The sequence below is a fragment of the Ambystoma mexicanum genome, chromosome 5q, assembly GCF_040938575.1.
Source record: "Ambystoma mexicanum isolate Mex_15411 chromosome 5q, UKY_AmexF1_1, whole genome shotgun sequence".
Lineage (NCBI taxonomy): Eukaryota > Metazoa > Chordata > Amphibia > Caudata > Ambystomatidae > Ambystoma > Ambystoma mexicanum.
Window position 1 is genome coordinate 525,487,846 of NC_090933.1, and position 19,976 is coordinate 525,507,821.

Genomic DNA, 19,976 nt, shown 5'->3' on the forward strand with positions numbered 1-19,976 from the left:
TCCAGCATGGGGTCTGGCATGGATTCACATGCTCATGAATAAAGAATACATAGCAGTACACACATGCACAACCACGGGAGGTGGCAAAGGCTCAACATTAAGCATTACATCAAACTCAACATTAAGCATCTTACCTCCTCACCAGGCTCACCTCAGGCGAACAGGTTGCGCAGCACTGCTTGGCCGACCCTGGACTCCTCCCTGGAATCCCGATCGACGCAGTAGAACTTTGTGAAGGTGTGCGTCGACCTCCACGTAGCAGCCCTGCATATGTCCAGCAGGGGCACACCAGAAAGGAACGCTGTGGTAGCTGCGATCGCTCTGGTGGAATGGGCTCTCGGACGGCCAGGCAGCGGTCGGTTTGCCAACCGATGACAGTACATGATACAGCCGGAGAGCCATCTGGAAATGGAAGCCTTCGAGAGAGCCATCCCCTGATTGACAGGTCCAAAGTTCACAAAGAGTTGTGACGTCTTCCGAAAACCCTTCGTGCGGTCCACGTAGAACTTCAGCGCTCTAGCTACATCCAGCGAGTGCAAAGTCCTCTCAGCCGGCGACGAAGGCGACGGGAAGAACACAGGTAACACCAAGGGTTCGTTGAGATGGAAGTCCGACGGTACCTTGGGCATGAAGGAGGGGTGCGTCCTGAGCACTACCCTCGTGTCGTGGAAAGTCAAGTACGGGGCCTTGCAGGAAAGGGCCTGGATCTCTCCCACTCGTCGTGCGGAGGTGATGGCCACAAGAAAAGCTGTTTTCCACGATAGAAACTTCAACGGGGCCGAGTGCAGAGGCTCGAACGGAGGTCCCATGAGCTTGGTCAGCACCACGTTGAGCTCCCACGCCGGGGCCGTAGCCTTCACCGGCGGGAACGATCTGAACAGTCCCTTCATGAACTCTTTCACCAGACGATGAGACCACAAGGACGTCCGCCCCGTGGTTCTGGTGTATCGGGAGATCGCAGCAAGATGAATCTTGATGGACGCGTGTGCCAGACCAGCTTTGGCCAGCGTCAGCAGGTACGGCAGTACTTGGGGGGCCGTAATCCGTAGAGGGTTAATCTTCTGTGCGTGGCACCAGACAGAGAACCTCTTCCATTTGTGTCCGTAGCATTTAAGAGTCGAGGACGCCCTGGCCTTTGCAAGAACCTCTCTGCAATCGGCCGGTATGTCGTATCCTCCAAACTCTAGCGCTGCAGGAGCCAGGCCTGCAAGTTCAGCGACTTCGGGTCGTGGTGGAGGATGGCGCCTCCTTCCCTGGAGAGTAGATCCGCGTCCGCCGGCAGCTTGATCGGCGGGGACGCTGACAAGTCCAGAAGGTCCGGGAACCATATCTGCCTCGGCCATGCAGGTGCGACGAGGATCATCCTGCACCGTGACCTCTTGAGCTGGTTGACGAGCCGGATTAGCAGAGGCAAGGGAGGGAACGCGTAGAGGAACAGACCCTCCCAGGGGAACGAGAAAGCATCGCCCATGCTCCTCGTCTGGGGAAACCTGCTGGCGAACCTCCGGCACTTGGTGTTCGTCGCCGTCGCGAACAGGTCGATCTGGGGTGTGCCCCACCGTCGGAAGAGGCGATCCACCAGATCCTGCCGTAGTTCCCACTCGTGGCACGAGCGCAGCTCCCTGCTGAGTGAGTCGGCGATGGTGTTTTTTATCCCTGCCAGATGAAACGGCACCAGAAAAATCCCTTGGGCAACGGCCCAATGCCACAGGTCCTGCGCCTCCTTGGACAGCGCTGGGGACCTGGTTCCGCCCTGTTTCCTGATGTAAAACATGGTGGTGGTGTTGTCGGTGAAGATCCTCACCACCTTGCCCTTGAGGGACGGAAGGAAGGACCTGAGGGCCCAAAACACTGCACGGAGCTCCAGGACGTTGATATGCAGGGACTTCTCCGTCGGGAGCCAGAGTCCCCTTGCGTGCAGATTTTCGGTGTGCGCTCCCCACCCTTCCAGGGAGGCATCCGTGGTCACGGTCTCCTGGTGGGCTGGGGTCTGGAAGTCCATGCCCGCCGTCAAATGCGCGCGGGTGCCCCACCACCGTATCGCTCGTCGGAAACTCTCGTCGAGCTTGATCCTTTCCTCGAAGCTGCCCGTCGTCTGGATCCAGCGCGCATCCAGGAATTCTTGCAACGGGCGCATCCGGAGCCTGCACATGGGAATGAGGTAGATGCAGGAAGACATCATCCCGAGGAGGGACTTGATGGACCTCACTTTGGCCGCGTCGGCCACCAACATCCGTTGCACCTTGCCCAAGATGGTCCTGGTCCTCTCCTCCGACGGGGAGGCCAGAAGGGACACTGGATCGAGCCTGGCTCCCAGAAACAGTGCGACTTGCGCGGGCACCAGGTGGGATTTGGCGTAGTTCACGGAGAATCCCAGGTCCGTGAGGAGTTGGACGGTCCTTGCCGTGTGGACCACGGCGAGCTCCCTCGTCTTGGCGCGGATGAGCCAGTCGTCCAGGTAGGGGTAGACGTGAATCCCCTCGCGGCGCAGCTGTGCCGCCACTGGTGCGAGGCACTTGGTGAATACCCTGGGTGCCGACCGTAGTCCGAAGGGAAGGGCTTTGAACTGGTAATGACGCCCTTGGACCACGAATCTGAGGAATTTGCGGTGCCCCTTTAGGATGGGAATGTGGAAGTAGGCATCCTCCAAATCCAACGACGATAGGAAGTCTCCTTCCTCCAGCTGACCCAGGACGTGCTGGAGGGTGACCATCCGGAACTTCGCCATCCTCCCGTCTTCTTCTTCACGAGGAAGTATCTCGAGTAGACTCCGGAGCCCCGAAGCCTCTTTGGGACGAGTTCGATGGCGCCCTTTCTGAGCATCGCCTTTACCTCCAGGAGAAGTTGAGGGACGTGAAGTTCTTTCCTGGCCACGGGGGGGACGCGCGGGCACCTTCTTTGAAACTCGAGCGCGTGGCCCCGGGCCAGGGCGTCCAGCACCCAACGGTCGGTGGAGATGGACTCCCACACGCTGACGAAGCCCGCCAGCCGGCCTCCCACCGGGGTGCTTCGGTGGGGGCCCGACCCCACGGCCGGTTCAATCCTGCTTGGGCGCGGCCTTGCCGCCTTGACCTCCTTGGCGACGACGGCGGGGTCCGCTAGACTTGCCTCGTCCTCTGTAGGTCTCTTGCGACGACGAGCGGGCCGCTTGACGGTAGGAAGCGAAACCGCCGCCGGAACCTTTGGAGGCGCCCTTGCCTCCGCCGCTCCGAAAGGGCGTCCGTCGTTGCAGGACTCCAAGGGCCCGGGCCGTCTCAGTATCCGCCTTGATGGCCTGAAGGGAATCGTCCACTGTCTTCCCAAACAGGTTGTTCCCGTCGAAGGGCATGTCCAGGACTCTGGTCTGGACGTCCTGCCGGAAATCCGTAGCTTTGAGCCATCCACGACGTCGAAGGCAAACGCCGTTGCCCAGCTGACGGAACCCGGTGTCGGCGATGTCCGTCGCCACGGTGATGGCGTGGTCCGAGGCCACCTCACCTTCCTGCAGGATCTCAAGGGCCTCCGCCCTCTTGTCGTCCGGCAGAAAATCCAGCAGGGGAGCTATCTTGTACCAGAGCTCCCTGTCATAGCGGGCCACGATAGCCAAGGCGTTGGCCGCTTTAATCGTCGTCGCTGCCGACGAGATGACTCTACGTCCCATAGCATCCAATTTCTTTCCCTCGCCGTCCGGCGGGGAAGTCGATGTGGAGGCCGCACCCCCCCCCGCTTTCTTCCTGGCTGCCGCGGAGACGACGGAGTCCGGGGTAGGCTGCGCCCGGAGGCACAGGGGGGCCGTGTCCGGGACCCGGTACTTTTTCTCGTACCGGTCTCTTCTAGCTGGCGTCGTGGAAGGGTTCTTGAGGAGGGAAAGGCCCTCATCCCAAATGTCGTCCAACAGAGGCACTGAGAGGACCGTCTTCCTCTTGGCCTCGCGCCGCTGATAAAGGAAGCCTTCCTTTTTCTTCTCCTCAGGGCAGAGTTGGAAAAGCTCGGAAGCCCTGGAGATCATGGAGTGGAAAGATCCGATCTCGTCGGGCGGAGAAGCCCTGGTGGGAGGCGACGACGGAAAATCCTCGTCGTATGCCTCGTCGTCCGTACCCGTCGCTGCCGTGTCAGTCCCCGTATCATCCCCTCGGGTGGACGGGGAGGAGGGCTGGAAGGGGCGCGACGGTTGAAAAGGAGGTGGTGGATGGATCCTTCTTTTCTTGGTAGGGGGAACACCAGAAGGTCCCGGTTCTGGACCCCCCGACGGGAGAGGTTCCTCCGTCGGTAACGGTAGCCTCGTCCTTATCTCGGAGCATAAGGACTGTATGGCCAACAAAATGGCCGCCGAGTTGTCTTGCGGCGCTGGCAGAGGGGAATCCGACGGGCGAGCAGGGGCCCCGTCGGTATCCTCGACGATGTCGTCGTCGTCACCTGCGTCGGGGTCCATTCCGACGGGCTGGCCTTCTTCCACGCCTAGGCCGTGGCTTAAGACCTCGATCAGCTCCTCTTCTGAAGTTGAGGCCGAATCTCCGACGACGCCCTGCCCCCCCTTCTTCCCCACGGAGGGTTTCACGGGGGTCCTATCGATGGGCACAAAGGAAGACTCCCTCCGAGGAGGCAGGGAGATTCTGGGCCACAGGCTGAGCCAGGGCCGCCGCGACCGTTTCGATAGAGGGCTTGGTCGGATGGATCAAGGCCTTCACCACCTTAGGTGCGCTCACCGCCTTATCCTTGAGGGAGGGGGCACTGCCACGCTCCTCCTCTGCCTTAGAGCTCGACCGGGGCCTCTCCAGGAGCTTCGCCGGGTGCTCGGCCTTCCTCTTACCCGACCCAGAGCGTTGGCTCGTGGTTGATGGTGCCGGGGAGGGTGCGCCCTGCCTGGCGCCCGTAGAGCCCGAACGTTCGGCACTCCCGGTGCCAGCGGACTCGCGGTGCTTGGCCTTATGTTGGGCCCCCGTCGCCGGGGCGCCCTCAAAGGTCTTAGAAGACCGCTCGGATTTCTTCTTCTTCTCGCCAGACGGGCTCTTACCCTCCAGCCAGTTGGCGAGACGTTGATGGCGGTCCTTCATGGTCCGTTCCGACATGTTGCCGCAAAACGCACAGTCCTTCTTCACGTGCGTCTTGTCCTCATGAAGGCAGTAAAGGCAGAAAGAGTGTTCGTCCTCCTTGAAAACGTTCTGCAGCTGGCATCCAGGGCAGACCCTGAACAGCTTTCCGGGCGTCGAGCTTCCCTTCTCCTGGGCCATCTCCGAGACCGGGCCTGAGAAGCTTCTGGATTCCTCCGAAGTGTAGCTCGACGAAATCTTCACCCTTGAGGGGCACAGATGAATCCGACACGGGTCCCCGTTGATCGGATGTAGGATCGGTGGAGCTTGAGGCTCTTTGACCGAAAGAATCAAAGTTTTTTGTGAAAAAAGCGTGAAAAATAGCACTAACGCTCGAGAGCAATAGCACGAGGATCCCAACACATGAACGTGCGGTAAAAATCTGAAGATGGCTGCCAGAGGCGGTGCTTAGGTAGAGGGCAGTCATTGGCTGTGGTCAGTATGACGCAGAGACCAGCGATTGGTTATTACTACGAAAGACAGATCAGAAACGAAACTGATACTGGTTTTTTCTTTACCGAGGATTCCCAGCCTGACGACGGGGAATATTCATGAGCATGTGAATCCATGCCAGACCCCATGCTGGAGAAACATATTTACTGCCGATGGATGAGAAGAGGTTGGCCCATAAGGCCTATCCTAAACAATATTTTGCCTCAGGGGGGAAGAAAAAAAAAGGGGTGTCCATCTTGCTGGGTGCCAATGTCCCTTTTAAAAAACGGGCTGTACATAAGGACTCGGAAGGAAGATTTTAACTGCTCAAGGGTACGATTGACAACCATATATACACACCTTAATAGCGATTTATGCCCCGAATGTGAAACAAGATCTGTTCTTGGGGGAAATTTGGCAGGTTGGTGCGAAGGCCAGATTGTGATAGGGGCTGACTTTAATTGTGTGATGGACCCGACCTTAGATAAGAGACTCCCGTCCACCCACTGAGACAACGGGAATAGGCAGGCCCTGGGAAAAGCTCTTCCGAGAACTGGGAGTGATTGAAACTTGGAGATTCTTTCACAAACAGGAGAAGGAATTCACACATTATTCAGCAGTCCATTGGGGGCACTCGAGGATCGATATGATCTTAGTCTCCGCCACCATAATCCCCCAAATAAATAAGGTGCAGATCGAGCCCACGTACCTCTCGGACCATGCACTGGTCTTGATACAGTTGGTGCGAGAGAAGCTTATCCCCACACCCTGTAGACAGTGGAGTTTAAATGAATTAACACTGAAAGACATTGCGCTCAGGGCACACATGGAGGATACACTCACCAACTACTTCTGTGAAAACGATAACGGGATCACAGACTGGGGAGTGATATGGTATGCTGGGAAGGCAGTGGTCAGAGGTGAATTTATATCTCAAACAGCGGCATACATGCGTGAGCGGGTGCTCATAAGGAAGAAATTGGAGGCAGAGGTTCAGGTGGCAGAAGCCCAACTTAAGTCTAAACATTCCCTAAAGACTCTGAGAGCCCTCCGTAAAATCAGGGCCCAATTAGAAGCCCATGTGGCAGACCGCACAGCACAAGTGATATTGCGCACCAAACAGTCATGCTATGCCCACAGGGGAAAAGCCAATAGATTCCTGCCCGCTAAGCTGAACAAGCAAAGCGTTCGCAATCATAGTGCGACTCCAAAACCATAGCGGGTAGATGCGGGTCCTAGAGAGCGATAAATTGGAGATAATGGAAACATTTCAGCAGGACCTCATACAGAAAGAGGATCTCCCACTCCAATCCCAAATCGAATACATGTCAAGAATAGTTCTCCCACAAATCTCTGAAGCGGACAACCTCATGCTCCAAGACCCCATAACTGTAGAGGAAATAGGGGAAGCCATAACACAGCTGCCCATTAATAAGTCCTCAGGACCGGATGGGCTGGGGAACAGGTATTATAAGACGTTCAGAAACCAATTGGTGGGGCCACTAACTAGGCTGTTTAATCACATTTGAGAAAGAGGCACGGTCACACTGGAAATGGGGAGATCCATCCACGATCCTAGTGCTAAAACCAGGCAAGGAACCCACAGAGTGTGCCAGTTACCGTCCAATAGCCCTCCTGAACACCAACGCTAAATTGTATGCTAAAATCTTAGCAACAAGATTAATGCAAGTCTTACCCAAAATTATCCATGGGGATCAGGCGGGCTTTATAGTGGGTCGTCATACCCAAGATAATGTCAGAAGGGCGGTGGACGTAATCGACCTGAGCAACAGAACGGAGCAAACATTCTCGTTAGCGGCGCTTGACACAACTCGTGCCTTCGAAAGTCTGGACTGGACTTACCTGGCGTTAGTCCTGCAGAAATTTGGTTGCGATCCCATCTTTAGTAAGATGGTCCTGGCTAATTTTCAACTCCTCTCCACAACCTTCAGACTTAATAAAGGTACTACCACGACAATTGACATACGGAGGGGCACACAGCAGGGTTGCCCATTGTCGCCCCTTATCTTCGCCATGGCAATGGAACAATAGCGGAAATCATCAGGCAGGACCCAGGGGTCAGGGGGGTTACATAACACATAAAATAGCGCTATACGCGGACGATATCTTGCTGTTCCTCAAAGATACTAATAGATCTCTCCCCAAAGCCCTAGATGCTCTACATGCTTTCGCGGAGGTCTCCGGCTTCGCGATAAATTTCCCTAAATCCAAGGCCCTGAACGTCTCAGAAGACGCCGAGTGATAGAAACACTGAGCTCCCTGTATCCCCTAACCTGGGAAACTGGCACATTAGAATATCTGGGGGTCCAACTAACCACTTCCCATGAGACCCTTTTCGGGGCCAACATAACCCTCCTTTGAAAGCAACTGAAGAAAGACCTTCGGGGATGGGATGCACAGGACCTGTCATGGTTTGCCCGCACTGCAGCGGTTAAGATGACATTACTGCCTGTTAGGGAGTATTCTCTGTTAAGGCTCATTTCCCAAACCTAGTGAGTCCCCCAGCAGCTTTGCTGGATTTTTGGGGTTTATTTTCTTTCTCCTGCTAAGAGTGAGACTCTTTTTCTCCCACTCTTAGACATTATTTGAGATATCCTTTGACTTTGTAATGTGTTTTATGGGCTATAGGGTCTTTTACTCCATAGGGTTTCATGTGATTTTTGGTAAGTGTGTTAAACAGCACCCTCAATGCAGTAACACACGGGTGTCATAGTGACCCGCAAACAGACTCCATACCCTGGGACTGACTACTGCCTCCCAGGGCATGTAAAGTCCCCTTTGACTGTACTAGTCTTAAATTGGGAACAGAACCAGTACAAATCATCATATTGTGGAAGTACTGGTAGGGGTAATTAGATTGCCCCTAGGTCTGTTTTTCGAGGGGGCACTGTGCAGTCCCCCCTCGTCGAGTTTCTGGCTGGTGGCAGTGGTTACCACGCGAAATATTCCACCAGAATATTTTCTATGTGATTTTCCCATTCATTTTAAACGCACCACTTTTTGGTGCAATGTTAAAGATACTGCCGGGTTATTTATTTAATATTTATTCCCCGGTTGGGTCTTTTTGTCAGAACTCGGTTTTAAAATGGCGTTTGTGTTCGCCTCTGTAACTCCAACCCAAGTCGAGCCCTTTAGTCCACTTTTTGGCGGGCTTCTACACAGATGCCTCCAAAAGTGGTGCCACTCTGTCTGGGTCTACAGGATGTGTGGGAAGGGGGTTTAGGCACCCTGGACTGAGTTGCCTCGGCAACTCAAGTCGCACTCTTGTGTGATTGGCCCAGTGGATAGCCGCCCGGCTCACCACTTCGCATGTTTGAGTGACAGCTAGGACTGATGAATGGGGGTTTACTGCATAAAAGCAGGGCTTTGGGGACTGGAACTTCAGACGTCGCCACAGGACCTAACGAATCCAAGGAGGGAGAAGCTGAGCCGACCTGCAACGATGACACCACCGGTGGAGCCCTGCTGAACCGTCTCACCACTTTTCCCGACGACAGAGAAGATCTTCATCCGAGGAGTCTTCTTCCTTTGACTGGTGGGGATAACCAGTTTGCCCGTCTTTTCGCCTTCCCGGATCATCTCGTGGCCGCCTTGCCTGTGCCAAGCACCCCAGCAACCGGCATACCACGATTTACCACTACCGCGAATAAAAGGGTAGTACTTTTTAACCGGAGAACTCTGCGGCTGGTTTCTTCCCTGGCAGTGCAACGACCTTCATCTTTCCTCCACGTCGAGAACTTCTCTTCCTCTGGACGACGACGCGACTTGCAACCGCTGCCAGGAACAACTGCCCCCGCTGGAGGATCCTCTCCATTTTAAAGGGACTTTGTCCGCCTAGCCTCCCTTGCAACGGTGTGTACGGGGTGACTACTAAATCCTCGACTTACCACCTGGGCTGACCCTAGGCTGGCTAACTGAACTTTTCTGAGCTAAACTAATTCCTTTTTGAACTCTCTGCAAGACTTTTTCAAAGCCTCTTAAACTGTGTGATCTTGGGCACATTGGTGTTCTGTTCTCTCCAAGAGGGAGCCTGGCCTCTGAACTGTTTGCTCACTAGTAGACTTTGACTTTCCTGCCTTGCTGGGTGCTTCTAAAGTATTGTGTTGTGTGCTTCTCTAATTTCTGCCTTTTCCCTCCCTTTTTTGATAACTTATTGGAGTGCCATCTTTAGTTAAGCGCTCACCTCTGTCTGAAAATAAGTGGTGTTAACTAAGACTTGTCTAATAAGGAATAAGGGATGTATATATATTAATAGTGCCTGTGTTTTGAACTTGCTTACAATAATAGTGCTGGAGTGTTTCTATAAGTGTGTCTTTAAATAAATAATTATATACTTTGATACCAAAGCTCTGGTCAGTGTTTGCTTGTGCTACTGTATTTTGGTACCTATCTTGTATACTCTATATACTGTCTAACTCTTCTTGAGAGAAATCTGGCTGCTCAGCCACAGCTACCAGGTAAATCTGGGTGGTACAGACTGCTACCAATTGGGTTTACTGCCAACACCTGTAGTCTTAAGCCTTTTGCAGTGGTCCCTAAGGGAACTGCACAGGTTTCTGTCTAACACTGCCCTGGCTTTTATATGTGGTGAGCTCCCTCCCGGTGGAGATTCCCCCTGGAATGTCTAGATCCTTACAGAGAGAGATAGTGAATTTCATATGGCAGGGGAAGAAACCTAGGCTGCAAAAAATTATCTTAACCAGACCACCACTGCTGGGAGAACTCAGTGTGCCCGAGGTAGAGAGGTACATATTGGCGGCCCAGGTGGCACCGATGCTAAAGTGGATAGAGAAGACAGCTGCAGGCTTGGGTGAGCATAGAACAGATTGTAACTGGGATTCCCCTGGGCACAATGCATGCGCTATGCCCGCGAGCCAGGGAAGCTGAAGGTCAACTATTAGAGGCCACCCAAGTAGCGCTGAGAGGTTGGGACCAGGCGCTCAGGAGGTGGCGGATCACCCCAGGCCTGGGTCCGTATACCCCGATGGCGCATAACCAAGATTTCGCCCCGGGGAAAGTTAACAGATTCTGGGCAAACTGGGGCCAACCACAGACACTCCACAAAAGACTTCTATGCCGCAGGTAACCCCCTCTTGTTCGAGGAATGTAAGCAGACATTCGGAGTGGGCGAAAGAGACCATTACACCTACATACGGATCAGACACTGGGTATCTCAGAAGGAAGTGAAGAGGGCAGCCACCAGAAACCCAGTGGGCCTGGAATTGACCCTGAGGGAGGGAGAAACAGGGAGGGCGCGCTCCAAAATTTACAGACTCTTGGACAATGCACAAACGGAGGATCCTCTAATATACAAAGGTAATTGGGAGCGGGACATTGGCGCACTCATCACAAAGGAAGAATGAGGACATATATGGAGAAGAGCGCAGAAAACATTGGTGTGTACCACAGTCAAGGAAACTGCCTTCAAACTATGCTACAGGTGGTACTTGTCGCCCTACAGGTTGCACAAAATGAACTCTTCTTATCCCCCACTTGTTGGAGAGAATGCAGACACAGAGGGGACTTGTACCATATGTGGTGGGAACGCCCCAAGGAAGATATATACTGGAAGGAGGTCTTGGGGCACATTAAGCACATAACGGGGCGGCAACTCCCACACAATCCTAAAGTGATTTCATTGGGTGCGGTAGTAGATGGGGTTTACCCAGCGTCTGGTAACACAACTATTGATGGCAGCAAGACTGACCCTAGCCCAAAATTGGAAAAATAAGGACGGACCCATAACTGCATGCTGGTGGGTCAAGCTATGGAGCATACTGGCGATGGAGAAAGTGGGAGCTTTAAGATATGGGAAATACCAGAAATTCCTGTCAATATGGGACCCATTTATAGAGTTTGTGAAGGACAGAGAAACTCAACACTTTAGACCAAGACTGCTCAGGGCACTCCTGTATTAGAAGGCAGGATGTAAACAGTGGACAGAGCGTGGAAAGACCAAAACACGCAGCTAAATATAGCGGTACCACCCCAGGCACCTTGAATGGGGCTTGAGCTGATCTTGACCAAGTACTTTTTGGGGGACGGTGGAGGTTTGGGGGGTGGGCGGCAGTTCAAAAGTTGGGGTTACTGTGTAGTTAAGTTGTACATGAGATTTACCATGAAGACAATGTGTACTCATGCAATGCCCCTATGAAAATGAAAATAAAGTTTTGAAAAAAAAAGGAGTGGAGCCAAGCATAGGTTTGAACAGAGACGTACTTTGGTTTTGGACTTCCAGAGAATGATCGCCCTTAGAAACATCAGTTGAGGGAGCAATCCCTTTAGAGTTAAGGCCAGTTAGGCATTAAACCAACCCAACAAAACCTATAAATAAAGGTTTTCTAACTGTTGCTTTTGAGTGTGTGGCTCCCTTGGTACCATACCCGTTTTACCCCTACCCCCCATCCCTTTCTATTGGTGTGCATCCAACCATACTTGAAGAAAGTGACGTGTCATGCTTGGGAGTGGCAATTTCTTCTTGCCACTCTATAGTATATAGTAACTGAATAGGCGAAATTCCAGTCATACAGGATTTCTCCATGTTGATGTGGGGCAGGTTGGGATTCACATGTAACCAGTCATTTACTACAGCCAGTTGTTTCGCCTAGTAATATCGCTATATACGTGACCAGCAGTCTTGATGACTTGAAGGATGTCTGCATTGTGGAAATAACAAAAGTTGGTGAAGTGGAGTGAGATTGCGAGGAGAATGTTGAATTGGGTGTACAACAGACTTTCGTTTTGATGTTCTGGATCTTAGTTCTGAAAAAAAAACACATTTGACTGCACACATTTTGTGAGGGAGCAGTTGATGGATTCATGGAACTTTGCTTGATGATGCTGTGATAGAATGACTACTGCATCAGTGTTATTGGAGTTAACGATGGCATGAGAAAATAAGGCTTGTTTGTTATAATCAGGGCTGGCTTGATGCCTCGGTTAATGACAAGAGATTTTTTTCATCTTGGTAGCCCCATTCTCTCCAGCGGCACCCCTGTGTATCGCATTCTCTTTATCAGGGGGAGCTCATTGGAGAACTGTTTCTGGGGGGTGTGGATAGGGGCAAAGCAATCCAAAGATATCTTGAGAGCAGAACTGTGTTTGTCTAGTAGATCACTACCATTAAAGTTGAGAGAAGAAGCGTCCAGTGTGAAAAGTCAGCAGTGAATGTGGTCGGTGAGAGGTTGCATCAAGGAAGCATGGAGAAGCCCATTCTAGGAGGCTAGATTCTAGTTGGTTGGATTTTGGAAGAAGGGTGAAATGTAATGAGTGTATGAGGGGACCAAGAGATACAGAGAGTAGCATGATCAGTGACAGTGAGGCCAAGTGTCAAGACTAGATCAAGGGCATGACTGTTGATATGGGTGGAGCCAGGTTGGTGAAAGGAGAAGAAGTTGAGATGGTCATATGAATTGAGAAGCTCAACAGAGAGTGGGTTGTTGGGTTGGTCTGTCCAAATGTTGAAATTGCCTAAGACAACAATGGTATTTGAGAGAAGAGAAATTTCATCCAGGTGACCCTAACTCTGAGATGAAGAAACCCTTGACATTGGGAGGTCTGTAGATGACGTTGTGTCAATGAGTTTATGAAACCTTTGGCAGTGATGTGATCAAAGGAGTCTGAGGCTTTGGACTGAAGCTGAAGGTAGGAGGGGGAAAGGATAGCTACCCAACCTCCTCTTCACACGCCTCGCCAGACAATTCTGCTAGAGGCACAAAGCATGGGCAAGGGCAAGGGCTTCTAGTGGGCAGAGGTTATGGTCGGTGATACAGGTTTCAAGGATGTCAGTGATGTTGAGGTTGTCGTCACAGACAAGGTAGGTTATGAGAACAGCTTTTCTGGAGATGTATCTGGCATTTAGTAATTTGGAATTCAGCAATTTGTACTAGGTTGGAACTTTGAGCGGGTTGCGACTGATAGGGAAGTGGAGTTGTGAAAAGGGAGAAGAGATTCGGCAGAAGGGTAGAGGCCGAGTCAGAATATTGAGGGTGTGTAGTTGGGTTATTCTGTAAAATGCTTTGAGAAAGAGGGAGTGACAGGTTAGGAGTCAGGTTGTGGTTGGGGCGTATGGTGAATGAACAAATGGGTGCATATTTTACCAAGAGCATAGAGTTCTGAATGGGCTTGGAAGCAGGGAAAGCATACCAACTTCTCAATTTCTGCCATTACATGAAACCGCATGCTACGAATTCAATCATTTCTTCACAAACCTGTAATGCAGGAATGTAGGCCTTCATATCTAGCATGATGATGCTGTGAGGTAGTGAGAGTATAAAAACAAGACAAGACGCCAACAACTCGTCTTTGTACTGCTTCATTTTTGATGATACCTACAAGTAAAAGATTACATCATCTTTATCAGAGAATACATACAACAAAAAACATGGATTAACAATAAACAATGGTTCAACATACAGTGTTTGCAATCAACTTCTAAGCCTGATGTTCTCTACATGACGAATGGCTCTTATGCTGAAATCTAAAGAATAACATTTACTAAAGTCCAGAGAAATCAGACAAAGACAAATATTATTTGATGAGGAAAAGGGGCCGCCCAAATCTCGTTCATGCCCAGTTCTATTACACATTTACTGATTTGTTTAGTTGGATGTTTTGCACATTACCGGCATGTCGCCCCATGGCTCTCAATTTTGGAGCTGTCCACACAGACACCCCACAGGTTTATGACGGCTGGTTACTCATATCAATCAGTAGACTAAAGACAGAGGAGCATGGCATATAATATATCCCTTCAGAGGGTGGGCTCTGGTGATTTCCTTAATGCCCAATATTTTAAATGATGCTCTCCGAAGTTTGGTGGGAATGCCATCATCATGCAGCAAAAAAAAAAAAAGGAAAATAGAAGCACCATTGGGATGACTGTTTTACTTTCAGAACGTCTTCATGGTCTAACAATAAATGAGGACCATTACACCCATCAAGTTTATAAATGTAGGTGCCTGTTCGATTAACTTAAATTCTAACTAAGGTTCAGATCTTTGTTTGCTCTAATATTACAATTCCTCTATTAGCACTGCAGTGTTATGGTTAGAGTTCTAATTCTTTTTTTAATTGTTTTTATTTTATTGTGTTTTTATTTACCTTGAGAAAGGCTTCCTAGAGGTTCACAAGCCTTAGGCCTGGGTGAACGGTATGGGTGAACACCCAAACACTAGAATCAACACTCCAGCAACACAGAAGCGACAAAATGACTTTACTTAAGTACTACACTGAGTCCTACAGTACCTGAGGAGTGATGAAGATACAGCTGGGTTCTTTCACGGTGCAGCACCGGTGGACTCAGTCTCATGTTCCTTGGTCTTGGTGACGAAAGGGACTCTGGGAGGGGATTTGAAGATGGACACCGACACCAGATAGACATGTCGGCAGAGGCTCCTTCAGCCCATTCTATTTCACAGGCTCTTCCACGACCACGATGCTGAGAAAAGCCACTTGAAGGAGCGGAGAGACAGAGTAACCCCTGGCCTCACCCGACGGGGTGGCAGGGAATGATCAGGCAGGATCCCGGAGGAAGGAACGGTGAGCGGGGCCATGCTGCTGCAGCCCACGTCTGAAGCAGCAGTGAGGCGGTGGAAGCGGGACCGGGCGATAGTGGGGGGATGGGGGAGCAGTTCAAGTTTAGCCCCAGGCGGGGGTGACAGAGGGCTCACCGGCACCGGCTAGCTGGGGAAGGAAAGAACACTGCCGGTCAGGAAGAGCGGCTGGAGCGGGGGGGGGGGGGGGCAGATGAGGGAGCTCTCCATGCCGCAGTCGGTCACTGATTGCCGAGGGAAACCATGGCCAGCGGCTGGGACACCAGGCAGTGGGTGGATGGCCTGTGGGGCAGCAGAGGCACAGATTGAGACGTAGTCCCAGAGGGGCGCCCGACTTCGCACCGGGCTGCGGCAGTGAGCATCTGCGCACATTGCAGTGCGGGGGACCCTCCGGCCATCCGCTTAGGGGGCTGTGAGGAACCTTTACCCCAGAGGAAAAGAAGAAGGGGATGCTTGCAGAGCACTCTGCTGGCAGTTTGCACATTATTGCAGCGGGAACCACGGAGGCTCGGAGGGAGGCAGACTCCAATATCGTATACGAAAGATGATGAGCACAGGGGGGGGAAGCGGTGGCCCCATTTCAAGGTACTGGAGGAGGAGAAAAACGAGAAGGAGGAGGCTGAGCGCAAGAGGCACCCATGATTTACCAGCATAGTAGAGCACTACGGAGAGAAGGCAGGAAGTAGGGGCCCCACCAGAAGTCGGGTGGAGGAGGCTCCTGCAAGGATTGAAGGAGGAAGGATCCCAGGGCACTGCTGCCACAAGACATCTGGTACTGCCGGTGAAGAGGGATGCCCCGGGGCCACAGCAGAGCTAGGAGTGGAGTCCAAGCCCCTGGGACCAGAAAGCAAGAAAGAAGGAGCTCCAAGCGGGCCCAAGCAACAACCCATCGGTGAGGAGGAGGCATCGGTGGAGGAGTGTGCCAGGCCCCGTCCCCTTCCCGGGAGAGGGCATAGGGGTGAGAGTGCCCCTGCAGGAGGGAGCTCAAAATAATATACCTTCCCCGGAAGGCCCCACAAGGACATCCATAACCAGTGGTCCCTGGACAGTGAAGATTCCCGAGCCGTTTGGGGGTGCAGGAGGAGGGTCGGGAGCAGGACTGGTCTGACTGGTGGTGCACCCTCTGGCAGCCCCCATGAACAGCAGGGGGTAACCCGTTCTCAAACGACAGCAGCAGGGAGACACGCAGCTGCTTGAGGTACGACCCCCGAGGGATTCCCCTCCGCAGAAACATACTAGAGAGGCTCAAAAGTCGGGACAGCGAGACAGTTGTCAAAGGCCAAGTCTAAGGCCTTGAAGCAGATATCGGACGCGGGGGATGCACTGGGCACCATCCCAATGATATAGGCCATTCCGAGTGAGGCGAAGGGACCACCCAAAGCAGTCCGGGACATGGCGGAACAAAGGGAATCGGTGGTGCCAGGAGTGGCTGAACCCATTTCATGGCAGGATCTCCACATTGACTTAATGACTCTCCAAACATCGCTCACGGAGGCAATCCAGGACCAATTCCAATTGATGAGGACAGACATAAACACAGCCTTAGCAGAGATGAGGCAGGAGGTCGGCCAACTGGGGGAGAAGACGGACCTCCTCGAAAGCGGCCTGCAGGAGGTGGACAAGGACACTACTGCGCACAGCAAGGCCATAGAGCGACTCAATGTGGCAACGCAAAATCTAGAGCTGCAGATGGAAGACATGGAGAATAGATCAAGAAGGATCAACATAAGGATAAAAAACCTGCCTGAGACAGTCGCGGACAAGGTCTTGGGGGGGAGGCCCGGAAGAGTTTTGCAGACATCCTGGGTGACACGAGCCCGGAGGAGATCGAGCTAGACAGGATGCACAGAACGCTGCAGAACGGCAAGGGGCAAAAGCAGCAGACCAAGGATGTCCTGAAGAGGTCCTACTAGCGGCATGGGCGAGGGAGCCAGTGCTATAGCAAGGCACTTCAATTTCCCTCTTCCAGGACATGGCGGGTTGTGGCAGTCAGCATCTGCACACATTGCGGTGCGGGGGAACTCTCCAGGCATCGGCTCAGGGGGCTGTGAGGAAATTTAGAGGCCCTGCTCAAGAGAAGGCAAGCATATGGGGCGGTGGTAAGGGAATTGGACTGCAGGGGCCTCTGGTACAAATGGACATTCTCCTTTAGACTGGTGCTTGAATGGGATGGGGGCGTGCCAAAAAACGCATTACATCGACCCAGAGGGAGCCAATCTCCTGCAGCTAGACGTAACCCAGAGCATCAGGAGGCACACCCCCCTCCACCAGGAGAATCGCAGGAGGCCCCCGACCATGGGAACGAACAATGCAGGAGAGTCATATTGCGGTGCCCGCCCCCAAGGCGGGAGGGGTAGAAGAGGGGGAAATGGATGATGGCTAACAGCAAGGGAACTGGAGTATACACGCAGATCTGCTAAAGGGGTGATAGATTATGGAAATAGGAAATTGGGCTGGGGGAGCGCAGGACGACGTTCCATTTTAGGGTTCGACCAGGTGAGGGAGGGTTAGTGAAATGGTGAGAAGGGTAGTTGGGGGGGCATCCCAGAATTGGGGGGCATGAGGAGAGGGGTTAGAGGAGGTGGGAATGGGAGGAGAGGGGGGAGAGGGCAGCTGGGGGCAAGTGGGGGGGGGGGAAAATAGGCCCAACCACAGGACAAGGGGAAGGGAAGTCTTGGGAGAACAAGGCAAGGGAAGTGGAAGTGGAGGAAGGGGCGGCTAGGCAGGTGGAGAGGGGGAGATACCGGGGGGAGAGAAATGGAGGCGAAACAAAGAAACAAAAGAAGAACAATTCAAATGGTCAACACACAATGTAGGGTGTCTTAACTCACTAGTTTAAGAGGAAAGAATTCAAGCATTTCACAAGGAAATCAGTCTCAGATGTGCTCGCGATACAAGAAACCACCTCTTGAAGAAAAGACCAGGCAAGAAAAATTACAGGGCTATTCCTGAATGTTTTACGCCTCCAGCCCGACGAAAATGCAGGGTGGCACTGCGCTATTAGGATCGGGGTAGATCTCAGGTTAAAGGCCTCAAATGCGGATAGAGGAGGCAGATTTATAATAGTAGTGGGGGAATATATGTGTGTTACTTATACACTGGTCTCAATATATGCACCTAATTAAGGGCAGGAAGCCTTTTTGAGGGAACTACTGAATATTCAAGGAGTTCTCTAAAGGTCGCATAATACTAATAGGCGACTTTAAATTTGGCCTGGTTTCTGGAACGGGACAGGAGTTCTGGGAACAGCTTGCAAGGAGGGGCAGTTGCCTCTGCCTTGTTACGGGATGCGTGGAGGGGCGTGAAGGGGGACAGGGAAGGGTCTACTTTCCTCTCTAATGGCCATGGAACACAATCCCGCATCGATTATGTGTGGGTGTCGGCCCCCTTGCTGGGAGCGGTCGAGGACATTGAGGTGAGCCCATTAGGAATAGCGGACCACGCAGTGTTTACCTTGGAGCTGCGCCTACCAGGACGCAGACTGGCAATCTGGGGATGAAGAGTACCGGGAAAGCTGCTGCAGGACCCGGTCGTGAGGGGGGAGCTGGAGGAAAAGATAAAGGCCTTCTTCGGTATGATATGATATGGCATTTATAACACACCTATACACAAGTGTTTCAAGGCGCGACGAGGCAAGGGAGGGGAAAATAGGGAAGACAGAGACAACAATCTTACTATGCCAGGTGACATTGAGATTGCGCAAGTGCATGGGAAGGGGAAGAAAGTGCAGGGGGGAAGGGGCAGTGCAGTACATGGGAACAACAGTAAAAATAGATAAATAAAGCAAAAGTAAAAAGTGCGGCCAGCTGGTGGCAAGTTCAAGGGTAAGTGCAGACATCAGGTGTCAAGTGCTGGTAGGGGGCTGTAGGGATACAGAAAACAGTCCAAGTGCGGGGGATGCCAGGAAGACAATGAGGGGTGCAACTGGCGGGGGAGGGGACCTGGACCCGAGATTAGAGGGTAGCCAGGTGACCAGTGCAGTTTCATTTCAGCCAGGAGTTCAGAAGGGGAGACAAGGAGAGAAAGCAGAAGCAAAGAGGAAGGTGTTGAGGTGCTTCCGGAACCAGAGATGGTTCTCCTCAAGTTTCAGGGAGGCTGTTCCAGGGGGAGGGCCCAGCTGAAGAAAGAGATCTACCACCAATTTGTTGCTTGGAGAAGCGACTGACCCTGAGGGAGTTGGAGGCGGATGAGCAAAGAGCTCAAGATAGAAGATTTTTAGGAAAAGAGAGTTGAAGGTATTGAGGCCCCAGGCCCCTTAAGGCCTTGGGGACAATGCAGAGGGTTTTGAACTTAATCATCGCAGCCGCTGGGAGCCAGTGCAGAGATTTCATTCCTGGAGAGATACGATCCCTGGGCTTGAGGCCAAGGACAAGTCTCACAGTTATGTTCTGGATGAGTTGCAGAGGGCAGAAAGTAGAAGCAGACAGATTTAGAAAGAGGCTGTTTCAGTAGTCCAGCCTTGGGGGAACCAGTGCTCTGTAGACAGTGAGCTTCTGGAGGAAGGAAAGGAAAGGAAGAATACCTCTGAGGAGGTGCAGCTGGTAGTATGACTTCTTAGAGACGTAGGAGATGTGAGGAGAGAAGGAGAGTGTGCAGTCAAAGATGAACCTGAGGTGTTTAGCCTCACAGGTGGGAGCAGGAAGAGGGCCAATAGAGGCCAGCCAGAGAGTGACAGGAAAGGAGGGTGCAGCTGTGCCGATGAGGAGAATCTCGATCTTACTGGCATTAAGGCAGAGATCATTAAGGCATAGACACTAACAAACCCAGGGACACGGGGGAAGAGCATCCATTGGGACGCGTTTAAAGCTATGATTGAGGGTGAATTTATCGCTGCAAAGGCACAGAGGGAAAGGCTGATGAGGCTGCTGGAGTCCCACCTAGAGGCTGAGGTGGAAGAAAA

The 19,976-nt window shown here is 52.3% G+C and overlaps 1 protein-coding gene across 1 annotated transcript in view; it reads right to left on the reverse strand.

The window, feature by feature from the left end:
* Nucleotides 1-19,976, reverse strand: part of PRKDC (protein kinase, DNA-activated, catalytic subunit) — a 3,362,625-nt gene that overhangs the window by 2,769,657 nt on the left and 572,992 nt on the right. The window contains exon 20 of the mRNA XM_069621025.1: nt 13,733-13,852. Within this exon, the coding sequence (XP_069477126.1) occupies nt 13,733-13,852 (120 nt within the window). The remainder of the gene's footprint in view (nt 1-13,732; nt 13,853-19,976) is intronic.